We start from the raw sequence: 12273 nt of genomic DNA, 5'->3' as shown, positions 1-12273 counted from the left end.
CAGGAAGAAGGAACCTTTTTTTTTTTTTTTTACACCATGCAGCAAACGGCAGCCTCCTGCTCTCAGAGGTCGAGGCCCCAAGCAACACACACACGCACACAGATTCACATACAAACTGCAAAGTAGCATGAGACAAACACTAATTATCAAGCCGTGAGTAGTGCAAGACACATGCGGCCTTAGAGATTCACATTTAGAGAGACGGACAAAGGAAAAATACCAAATGCTCCATCCTAACAGACTAACACACTGAGCGGCACATTAAAAAAATGGAAGTGCAATGAACGATAGGCCTGCGCTGGATTGAAATGCAAAGTCAGGCAACCTGGAATAAAAGAATTTCAGAGAAAACAAAAATTGTGATCAACAAAAGAAGATGCGCAGGGGAAGAAAACAAAACAAAGAAGCTCGCGGCTGAGTGGTGTATGCCCACAAAAATCAGAACCAAATAAAAAAATATATATATTACAAAGAGAGGCAAATAAAAGAAAACTGCAGGAGAAAAGACGAGTGTCGGCAAAGTGAAAGCTGAGGAAAGGAAGCATCGATGTAAGGTTGGCTTTCCCTGTCAGATCAGCTTTGTTCAGCTGGAGAATGGAGATGGTTTCACATCGGCTTTGGGACTCACAGGAAGGAGGGGCTTGGTCTCCTCTTTGACCACTTTCGATGCGGCTGTTGCCTGGTAAGCAGGTATCAGAAAGGGAGGTCAAAAGGGGTCAGAGGTCAGAGGGAGGACAGAGAGTGTCCACTCTACTGCTAGCTAATGGCGTGTAACTAAGGAGTGTGAATATGAGAAGCATCTGAATGGCGTGCTACTCCGGACCGTCTACTGGAGGATATTGATGAAATGACATGGAGGTGGATATTAAAGAAATAGTCCGACATTTAGGGGAAATTTGTTATTTTTTTCCCAGGGAATTGGATTCTTTAAAATTGTAAATGGATTTGAACACCATTTTAGTCTTTCAAGCACCGCTTAACTCAACATGACAACATTTCCATTCAGGTACACATTCAGAGAACAGATGGCCGTCTTACAAAAGGGCCAAATGAGGATTTTGTCTAATGCTGATTCATACACACTCAAACGCAGATGGAACAGCCTTCCATGATCAATTAACCCAAGGAGGACTGAAAGAACCGAGGATCTAACAGCCAATCCTCCGATTAGTGGACAGCACGGTCTTGATACCACTCTCATTTCTCGTCTGGGCATGCATGAAGCTGCAGCCAGGGGACAGTTAGCTTAGCACAGCATATAGCCCAGAAGTAGCGAGCCCGCTCCCCTGTTAAGAACGCAAAGTATGCGCTTGTTGTGATATTTGAATTCACTAGTTTTTGAGATTCTGCTGAGCTAACCAGCTGAAAACTCAAGCTTCATATTCAGCGTACACATACGAGACCGGTATTTCATCTTATTGTCCAAAATGTCCGACTACTCCTTTAAGCCGTTGTGTGGAATGTGATGCGTAAGGTGGGATGATACGGTGTCATTCACGTGCACCTGATGCTCGGGTCTCAAGTAGAAGCTCACCGCTTCGTAAATGTGACCTCTCACTTTGTATTTAGCCACGCTATCGAAAGAGTAGCTAAAGAGGCTTCGCTCGAGTCAATGTCATTTGAGCGGGATATTGTTCGCACAAAGGGGACAACAGATGAATGTGCTTTAACGAGAGGAAGAAAAAAAAACATCCGTTAGGATTTGTTAGCGTCTCCCCAGCATGCAGCCACAGATTACGCGCCAGCAACTCCACGGATGGATGGATTTATTAGTGGGAATGAGGCAAATCGGCCCATGCAGGTGTTAAAAGAAAATAAGCCACTGAAGAGAAACAAAAATCGGTGGATACCTGTGTGGCTCATAGCTTCCTCCATCTTTACCTCCTGATCGGAAAAAATAAAAGCAATCGATTGTTAATGCTCTGAATCAGAGAGATACGGGAGGGAAATAAATAGATCATTCACGCTGAAGATTTCTTCATGCACAGCTGCAGCTCCCTATGGAGAAATGCAATTATCCCACGATCAGAATGAGGAGGGAGGGATGACGAGTAAAGAGATTTGGATGTGAATGGAGGAAAACTGGGAGGGGAAAATTTGAAAGTTCATACGATGGTGCCGGGCGGAGATGATGATTGATCAGAACTGAGTGTTTTGTGAGGTGCGGAGGTCAACCGGGGTTTCCCTTTCAAAGCAAAACACACAAGGTTATCCAGTCAGGTGATCCTGTTAGTTAAGTGACACTCCACACATTACAGATGCAAGTAAATAAGTAAATGTTGGATCCATTTCACCAGAGAGTTATATTTGAATAATCTACTCCTCCAAAAAAATCTGGCATCACACCCGAGCAACAGCAGCCGGTAATTACAGACATTAACGTTTAAACCTCAGGACATAAAGAACGCGACCAGTTCGTGCCACACGCGAACGGTTGTGCCATCCAGGCGTCGGGCATCTCTGCATTCACTTATTAGCCACCACCGCTTGCTGGGACGTTTGCTCGGCTGGGATGCTTAGAACTTGTGGTGGTAGAAAAAAATAGAAAGTACATTGTGGCGGATGATGGTGGTGATGCCTGACGGAGCCTAAATAAAATGACAGCCTCAACTGCCTTGATGACAGCGCCCTCAAAATAATATCTCAAACAGTGAGTCACAGCCGGGATGACAGCCAGGACGATAATCTGTGACACGACCTCCATTTTATTGAAAAATACTAACACGATATGTACATTAAAGGGGGCGGGATCCAGCAGAGCTGATGGTCCTGGGCGGAGAAAGAGAGCCCTCGGTGTGTGCATGTGCGTGTCATTATGATGAGAACATTGAACACGAAAGACACACGAGTGTGTGAAGGTTTCTCGACCTCAAATCTCATCAAAAGTTACAAAGTGGGTGAACCCAAAACACGTGCAGCATGCAGATGTGTGCAAATACACACCGGTGAGAGTGAAATCAGTTTGAGTCATTATTGGCATAACAACTACCACTAAACCCAAAGGACAAACAGTCCACACAGGGAACTAGGGATTAATAACAGGCAGAGGGTGAGCATCTTTACCTGTGTCCAGGCCTTTAGGGCGAGGGTTACACTGCTTGTAACCTTGACAACTCCTCATCTCCATCAGGTGGGCATGGAGGGAGTTCAGTACATCCCGATCCACTGTGTACACAGTGTTGGTCAGCTGCACAGATATTAAACAAATCACAAAAACAATTAATGTTTTAGTCTCATGTGTTTAGCAAAACTCCAACAGAGGGCCTGGCGTAATTCCACGTTCCCTCCCACTAGAGATTACAAGTTTTTTGTCGCAGGTGCCTCTGTGGAGAAAGAACGCATGTGCTGAATGACTGTAAGCAGCTGTCCACCCACCTGGTAGGGGTCGCTGTTGAGGTCAAAGTACTCCAGGAAGCCGGTGGAGAACTCGCAGAACAGCGTGTTGTGCGTCTCGTTGATGGTTCTCAGGCACCAGTAGGTGTTGTTGTTGGAGCTGGTGCACGCGCAGAATCCACCCACTGCACGGTAATCGAGATGCATTGTAAAGGTGCAGTCGATTCCACCTCAACCGCTAACAAATGTCTGGACAATTCATCTTGAGGCCTGAAGTGAGGATACGTACGTGTCCAGAAAGGCGCGGTCGCCCAGTGGTCGTTGGTGTGTGCGAAGCACGTGAGGCCGGGCAGGCTGCAGTCGTCTCCTTTCCTCTGCCGCTTCTTCTCCTTCCTTTCCTTCTTTCGTCTGCGGATCTCGTTGTACGACAGGGCCTTCCCGTCTGATTCGTGCGCCGGCTCCCTGCGGGCGGGCAGAGATCGTGAGAGGATTACAAAACGCCCGCTGACGCCAGGATGACATCAGGCCCTACTCGAACGCCGGGGACCACAGCGGTGGAGGATCGGAAGGGGGTGGGGGGGGGGGGACTTCCAGAAGGCATCGCCGATGCCAGACGACAACAGAACGGTTTACTTTCACGCTTAAGCTCTTATTAGGGTCCAATTTTCTCTGGAATGACATTCTAGCCACTCTCCCCTTCCCCTCCCGGCCTGAACGCAGCTGCTTCGCGTCGGCAAAATCTGTTTCCAATGATTCCCGTTGCGAGACGATCGCTGCGTTTGAGGGATCGGATGCAGAGTCATTCTGAGTCATCCAGTCTTTTCCGTGCACTCTCTTCCAGACACAAACGCACACACGTTAAAAAAAAAAAAAAAAAAAGGAAAGAAATAAAACATCCCCAGCCATGCATCCGTTTAAGGATACGCCACTAAATGAATGTTTCTAGACAAACATCGACAGACGTCAAACACACACATGCTCGTCTGGGATCTACAACGTGCTGTTTGAACGGACATGCAATGACCATGCAGATATTCAGCCAGAACGCACAGTGAAACAGCAACACAACGTGCAATCTTTTCAAACTTAAATCGGTTGCAGATCATGGTCAGTGTTAATTAAGGAGCAGGGTGGAACCAAAGGCGTCAAACCCTTAATTAGAAGGGAAACTCACTTAAACGGATGGAGTTGCTCATTCCTGTTCTTCAATCTTTCGGCTTTGTTTCTGTCTCCTTTGCTAAAATAGCTGTTTTTTAGAAACAGAAAGAGAGACTAAGGACTGCAATAGGGTTTCCCATCAGGCCCCAAACAAGGTTCTGAAAACTGCGTTCTTTGTGAAAAATAACTTGAAGGAGAGAAGTATTTTCTCTGTAAAATCCGATGGCCAACCTCTTCCTTCCGCAGTCGCACTCATCAGGTCGAGTACTCTTCAGGTGACCTCTCACTTCCCGGAGGTTTTTGATTTTGTCTTGAAGTGCTTCAATCTGGAATTAAATATTTTAAAAAATTCCATCAATTTTTTGTGACACGGATCCTTGACCATTGACTAAATGAGCAACATCAGGTCAGTAGGTGTGTGTGTGTGTGTGTGTGTCTCAGGGTTATGGTCGGAGAGTCTGAGCTTCGTGCACTCACCTCCTGGTCCACGTAGCTCTTGTGATCTTTCCAGGCTCTGGAGGACTGGTAGATTTCTCTTTCACAATGAACACTGTCATTCATCAAGATATAACACCTGGAAGAGACGCATGGGAACGTGTCACACACTCACACGCTTTTGACCGTGTACCTACGTGTGAATCCGGCACTGAGGGCAGGCTGCCTTCTTACTTGTGGGTAACTTTCACTGAGTTTGGGTATCCCACGGCATTGGTATCATCCGCCAGCATTTCCTGTGAACCGTCATCCGACCCCGGATGGAACTCCGGGTCTTCTGGGTTGTAGTGGCGCTTCGAGATGACACGGCGGCGGACAGCAGACTGGTCATCGGCTTGAAGGTCTATATCATATATCTGACCTTCAAACTCCACAGACAGGGACCTGGTCTGCCGGGTGTGTACAAAACGTGGACGATAACCTAAAAAATGATTTTTAAAAGTTCAGTGAGGCAATGCTTTTATGTACCAATATCACGGTGAAACACTTTTTATAAGCAACGCCAGAGGGCATCAAACCACAAATCGCGACAGCACACGTACTCAAAGCAACATCCAGAGAGCGAAATGCAGAACTCGTTGCAGGACATAAATAATCAGTAGCAGCAAGTCAAGGCTTGTAGCCTTTCTTTTTCTCCAGATCGCGAGAGAAATCACACAATAAGTGAAAAAAAAAAAAAAGAAACAAGATATCCATGCATTACTCACGGCGGCCGGCTGAGGCGGATAGCGGGCGGTGAGAACGGCGGCCCGTTCTGGTGGGGTTGGTGAGCGCGTCGCCACAGTCACAGCCCCGTTCTCTGGTGTCATAACTGCTGCGGGGCTTCAGGCTGCGGGCTCGCTTCCTGGAGCCTTCTTTGGAACCACCTTTGCACTTCTGAATCCTCCATTTCCCCGTGATCTCCTCCACACAATGCCATCGCTGTGCCGCAACGACCACAGCAGAGATAAACATCGGGCTCTCTGCTAACTTAATAGTCTGTAGATCTCAAGCGATCAAAGTGTCCTTGAGCTGTAGCTTTTTTTGGAAATGTCTGTTACTTTAATGATGAGCAGATTCGCACGCATTGCCAATAATAAGTAAAAGACTTTTAGAACCTCTTTGAGAGACGCATACTTCTGAAAAGATACATCAGGCAAATCACATGTGGGAAAGAATGTGATCCAAAAGCACCAGGAAAGATAAACCAAAACGACCACATGAGATGAATTGAGGCCGTCTGGTGTCTCGCACGGGCTCCGTCCGTGCCAAGTGCGTCACCAGGGCGATTGTATAAATATATGCCCGAGCACTTGCCTCCATCTTCTGCCTTCTGTCTCAACGCGTATTCCCCCCTCGGAAAAGAGAGCCGAGCTAATTGCTTCGTGTGGTGTCGCTGGTCAGCTCTTGTATAAACACATTAGACACATCTGCAGAGTGCTGATGATCAGCGGTGAGTGTGGGAACGAAAGGGCCGAACAAAGGGCCACAAAGCAGCTCGGGTTTCTTCCGGAAAGGCTCGTATTGTGACAAAGACCTGGCGGGCCAAACAGAGCTGTTATGTCGGCCTTATACAAGACGAGGGAGAGAGATGTGTTTTCACTCGGGGATGAAAACAATCCGTCTTTCTTCAACCCTTCTCTGACTTTCCCTCCTGCGAGTGCTTTTTTGGGCACAACGGTAGAATTGCAGCAGGAGGACAGCAAAGGAGCAAAGACGGATGAGAAACTGAGGGGGAGGGTGGGGAGTGGTTAGTTGGGAGCAGGCGTGGATGACCAGGCAAGCCGAAACACGAGCAGATGGTGGGGGAACCCACAAAAATATACAGTAACAGCGGATTTGTCTGTGTCCCTCGTGAGAAAATGTGGTTCGCGCGTGACAAACCCATTCGGTTATCGCCAGATTGATTCCAGAGGTCCGCGAAAGCTTGGCGACAAAAACACAACCGAGGCTCTTTTGAGAAAATGTTTTTTTTTTTTCAAGTTAACGTGGTCTGATGCACACTTCTAATTTTTTTTGAAAAAACTAAAATCATCTCATGCGGACTTAAACAGGGTTTACAGACCTAGGTGCAAACTGCAACAGGGGGACGTATGTGTCATTTAAAGGCAAATAACATCCTGTAAAATACAGACGAGAAAGAAAAAGAAAAAAAAAGAAAGATAAGAAAAAATGACGATGAGCGATACAGCACATGCCTGCTGTTTGTAAGTACCGTCTGCCCTGTAATTACGTAAGAAAAACACCGCAGGCTCTCAGGCTGCGCACTGGGAGGTCATGTTAAATAATGCCAGACGGCCACTCCCGCGTGCTGCATACTACGATGTACACTGGAACGGTTCAAGGCTACAAGAAGACGAATGTTCCGCACACACGTGCGCGTACTGTAGTCAAAGCCGCACTTGCATACGCACAAACCACAGAGTTCAACTAGGATCGCTCCGTTGCCGTCTTTAATAACTGATTGTTTCATACACACTTTAATGTGACCATAAACCGGGTCTGGCCTGCATTAGTCCGCCCCTTCAGAAACCCCGCCTGTCATTTAACGCTTACTTAAACTTGTAACAATTAGTATTGTTCTGGTCTGTGTGCGCCAAGGCCACATACTGTACCACTTGGCTGTTGCTGCCATAATATTAATTGGCAGAGATGAAGGGGGAGAACCAACAAATTAACTAAACAGTCTAAAATGATCCAATTATGGAGCAACTGATGCACTTTAAATGGCTATTTAACTTTTGGCTACGTGGGCTACTCGGGGACCAGAAAAGAGCTGAAGGAACTTTCCCCGGTGGATATCAGGGGCTCGTTTCATTTGCACATGGGTGTGTTTGTTTTACCTGTCCGGGCTGTTCGCAGGGTGTCTGGAATTCGGCCTGCTGGCAAGTCTCTTTGACCTTCTTGTACTTGGGGAGGCTGTTGGTTTGCTGAGTGTTCACCGAGTCTTCCTTCTTCCTCAGAATCTTTCTGCAGAGCACAAAGAGTAAACATTCGTGGAGTCAGTATAGAGTTACGTTATTAAAGTATTACTGGACTGAGCAGAACGTTTATGTCACTGTTTTCCTGTTTTTCTCCTGTCCTTCTCAGTCCTGTCCCCTTCCACTGGTCACGGCCGGTGAAAGGAGGACTTATGAGGCCTCTCTGTGTGCCAGAGGCTCCCGGGGTCACGTAGCGCCGCTCAGCACCTCACGCCAGCGCTCGGCTACGGGCTCGGCTTAGCGTCACGTTCGACTGCAACGCCCCTTTTCTCCACGAGGCCCGGCTGAGTATGTGCTAAGGCCACGCCCACCTCTCTATTCCCGCCCACCCAGAAGGAACGACGGCGACATCGAAGCCCAGAACATCCTGTGCTCCCCAACGCTCCGTTCCCAGTTGGCTGGCTTGGCCGCGGTCTCAACCCTTTCAGCCGAGGGTGATTAAAGAGCGAACAGTTGTTGATGATCTCACAGCGTAATGCAGATATTAGATCCTCAAACAACACGGTCAGCCCCCAGCTGTCCGTCGGCCATTCATCGGTTACCGTAAGGTCATGTGAGGATATTGAGTGAGTGGTATCACATGAGCAGGGAGAGAACCGTACACACAAGCATCAGCCACAGCTGTGTGTGTGTCTGTGTGTGTGTGTGTGCTGCCACATCAGAGCTTTGGTAACAGAGTGAAAGATCCGTGGAGGCTAATCTCAAGTGTTTAGAGACAGGCGCGCAAGCTGGCAGGCTTTATGAACAGCGTGGATTAATGCAGGAACGGATTAAAAGAGCTAAAGCCCCTACATGTCAAAGGTTACGCTCTTTTCATTTCATACACAGCAGTCCGTAGACCAACTAGTTCTTCTGTCACAAAAACACGCGGCAGCAGGAGGCCGATCTGTATGCACAGCAGCACGGCTAACGAGTGCTTCTTTTGTCCTCACGGATGTGGCTCTGCCGATTTTTGGCAAATGAGCAAATTAGTGTGAAAGGGGAGAACAAGGGCGGAGCCAGCAATTTTTGAATTAAAAAAAAAAAAGAAAAAAAAGGGGGGGGGGGGGGTATTGTGAGGAAATGATAACAGCAGCTGTGTGGGAGAAGGTGACGCGCCGTGATGTACAGCATCGTAACAAGTGAAATCTGCTCCCCCCCCCCCACTGTTTTCTTACCAATTCCTCTGTGTCTTTCCTCTCTCTTATCCATTTAATGTTATTAGATGTCTCGTCACCTGCATCATGCAAAGACTTGACGCTTGATGGGATTCCCGAGCTGTCAGGCGTCTGTCAGTGAACGCACGGCCCTACTGACAGTCAGATTGGAGGAGTCATTTTCTTTGATAACATAACGAGCAGGAGAAGTTAAATGAAGGACTGATTCGTGGTTTGTGAGGGGAGCACGCGCTGTATATGCGTGCACTACAAAGTAAACAAACCGTTGTGTGTTGCCCGCTGCGTTCCTCACCGGAGGAGCCGGTGACATGTTGAATGTGGGCCTTCCAGCAGGTAACATCATCCTGAGCCTGGACAGCCTTTGTTTTCATTCTGCGTGTCTCTAGCTATCTCCCGTCTTTCTCCTTCAGTGCACTAACGGCAGGCTGCGTCCGATTCAGGGCCCCGATCGCGTGCTTAAAACACGAGGGGCCCCTCTTGAAAGACAAAGACATTTCTCTTTGTCTGAGTGTTTAAAATGACCTGGTTACACACGTGTCAGCGCCTCTTATGTGAACCGTCAGAATTTGCCAGTTGCTTATGGCATTACCGAACGACCTTGAATATTTCAACCTCATACACCGCCGCCGCCGCCGCCTTCCAAGCCGACTGTGGTCAGGAAATGTTTGTCAGATGACAAATACCCGGGAGGGGGAAACGGCCGTGTCGCCGGAGTGAGGAACGCCTGTTGCACATTTCGGGTTCATCGAAATGTCTTGTCGGGTTTAGCGAGACACACAATGCTCTGCGATGACATGGATGTGCCTGTGGTGTGGAATGGGAATAAAGAAGCACAGTTTACCCTCGCTCCACCAGGAATGTGTCCCTCCAGACTTTGGGTTTCCGGTTGGGTTTGAATCTGAGAAAACAAACACGCACCGAGTTATATAATTCATATGGCCTGTGCACTCACCATCAGTTACAGAGCTTAAAGCGCGCAGCGTGCCAATACTGTGATTGATCATAGCGAGCCGTAGGCATCGGAGGTTCAACGGAATAGTGTAGAGGATTAAATTGATTATCCCTGTTCTTCACGTAGCTTTACAGACGTTAGTGCATATATATTCATATTTGTTGTTTGTGCTTTTTGTTGCAGGTTAATGGACATTGACTTCTCATATGGGACAGTGTTTATACGGCGGCTTTGCTGGGCAAACAAAGGATTCAACTTGCAAACAAATCCTTCTTCAGAAGAATACCCACAGTAAACACGAGCCAAAGTCCTGCAGTCAAGGAAAATCCCCTAAATTTCACTGAACCCACTTTGTGCTCAGCTGGAGCAAAAGCAATTACTTTTGCTATGGGAATTCATATTTTCTCCATAATGGCAAAGGAAAAGGACTGTTGCATATGTCATGCACACCATGCAATTACTGTACATAATATATATTAGAGCACGGCATGATGGATCCAGACCTATTGCCAGTCTTTTCCTGTTCCAGCAGCTTAAGGATGGACTTTCCATCCATGTCAGGAGGGGTGTCGAGCCCAGCGATGTGGAGGATTGTCGGAGCAAGGTCAATGTTCAGCACCATATGAGGATTTCTGAAGAAGAACATGCAAATAAAGTTTAGTTTATTTGTCGGAAATATGTACCGTGATGGGGGATAACAAAACCAAGGCACCCAAATAAATATAGATTCAACTTCGATAGCTTAAGATGCAGCCGGTACAACTCACTTCTGACTTTTACAAGATAGATACAAAGGCAGGCTAGGAAACTCTGAAAATGATTTTGGATTTTACTTACACCGCCCCTGCCTCTATGTTGGGTCCTCTCAAAAAGAAGGGCACGCGGATGTCAAAGTCATACGGCATTGACTTGCCCTTGATTAATCCAAACTGACCAATGTGGTAGCCGTGGTCTGCCGTGTAGATGATGTAAGTGTTGTCCAGCTCTCCAGTTTCCTCAAGCATTTCAAACACCTAAGAATTCAAATGAGGGAGACCATGAGAACAAATGACAGAAAACACATGAAAACCCTGAGAAAGTCCATCAAGAACTACCCTTACCTTCTGAACCGAGTCATCTACAGACATGAGGGTCTGCAGCCTCTTCCGATGAAGGAAGTTGGTGAATTCCATGTGGATGGGTCTCATGGGGCCCGTGTATTGCATGATCCAGTGTTTGTCCATATTAGGGGCATAGTTGTAGCTGGGGGTGCTGGTAGGAAGAGACAAAAGAAGGGAGACGTGAGACCGGTTGAAAAAACAAAACAAAAACAACAACACGCCCTCTCAAGGAAGTTAAAAAATATCGTTATCGAAGCACGTATCATCCGTGAAGACCCCATTTAAAAGTAGCCAAAAAACACCTGTCTGGTACTTTTCACAAACCGCTGCTCAGTAACAGGTGCCGCAATTGTCCACTGTGTTTAACGCGCATCAATAGCTCCTCTGTTTGTTGAGGGAAATGTCTTAATATTCAGCAGCCAGGCACCTTAGCTGTTTTTCCACACCTCTCGGCGGCCATCGCTCCCCTCACACAGAGACTAGAGTCTCCCCGCTCCACTGCGCTCTTGGCACAGACAAGTCATTTGAGGGTTGGCACTTGCTTGAGAAAGTAATAGGCCCCAAAGTCAAGTTTGCAACAACTTCTGGACCAAAACCTCTATAAGTCATGGTCATTTGAAATGGGCGAATAACAGGATTGGATGAAAAGCTAGAGGGAGGGAGAGGCAGTCTCGTTTGTGTAGAGTTGCAACTGAGAGGAGTTTGTAAAGTAACAGAGACACATAGCAAACCGCGGCGAGGCTTCTGCAGTTCATTTCAAAACAGCATATGAATCATATACCGTGAGTATAATATAGTTCTCCCCAATAATTCATAATCACATCTATAGTGTTGGCATATTATAAGACAATAACCAATAATGCCCATCTTAGTGTAGAAAATTAAACTCCAATCGAATAGGTTCTACCAGCGAACCCGCAGCTCGACACAGCATGAAGCCTTAGATACTTAACGAAGACCCGCCGGGAGCTGCTTTGATCTGATTGAGTGAGCTGTCTTCTGCCCTCGCCTCCTCGGGCCTGCTTTGTGGGAAGGGTGAACTCTTCACCCACTTAGCCAGGCGGTCTAATAAGCCCCACAAAGGGACCCGTCTCTGGGCATTGGGCCACCAAGGTATG

At 47.3% G+C, this 12273-nt stretch overlaps 1 protein-coding gene across 8 annotated transcripts in view; it reads right to left on the bottom strand.

The window, feature by feature from the left end:
• sulf1 (sulfatase 1) overlaps positions 1 to 12273 on the bottom strand; it is a 31254-nt gene that overhangs the window by 2008 nt on the left and 16973 nt on the right. For 2 of the 8 annotated variants that reach the window (XM_078095858.1, XM_078095859.1), the window contains exons 6-19: positions 11156 to 11306; positions 10893 to 11068; positions 10559 to 10687; positions 9945 to 10001; positions 7809 to 7935; positions 5694 to 5907; positions 5161 to 5407; positions 4969 to 5065; positions 4723 to 4817; positions 4508 to 4579; positions 3623 to 3795; positions 3376 to 3518; positions 3064 to 3187; positions 1851 to 1884 (exon numbers count right to left, since the gene is read on the bottom strand). In XM_078095858.1, the coding sequence (XP_077951984.1) occupies positions 1851 to 1884; positions 3064 to 3187; positions 3376 to 3518; positions 3623 to 3795; positions 4508 to 4579; positions 4723 to 4817; positions 4969 to 5065; positions 5161 to 5407; positions 5694 to 5907; positions 7809 to 7935; positions 9945 to 10001; positions 10559 to 10687; positions 10893 to 11068; positions 11156 to 11306 (1839 nt within the window). Of the gene's footprint in view, positions 1 to 628; positions 680 to 1850; positions 1885 to 3063; positions 3188 to 3375; positions 3519 to 3622; positions 3796 to 4507; positions 4580 to 4722; positions 4818 to 4968; positions 5066 to 5160; positions 5408 to 5693; positions 5908 to 7808; positions 7936 to 9944; positions 10002 to 10558; positions 10688 to 10892; positions 11069 to 11155; positions 11307 to 12273 lie in introns of all 8 variants that reach the window. The other 6 variants (XM_040166995.2, XM_078095855.1, XM_078095860.1 and 3 more) reach the window with 4 other exon arrangements.

The sequence above is a fragment of the Gasterosteus aculeatus genome, chromosome 21 (genome assembly GCF_964276395.1).
Source record: "Gasterosteus aculeatus chromosome 21, fGasAcu3.hap1.1, whole genome shotgun sequence".
Classification (NCBI taxonomy): Eukaryota; Metazoa; Chordata; class Actinopteri; order Perciformes; family Gasterosteidae; genus Gasterosteus; species Gasterosteus aculeatus.
This window is presented reverse-complemented; position numbering and strand designations above follow the sequence as displayed.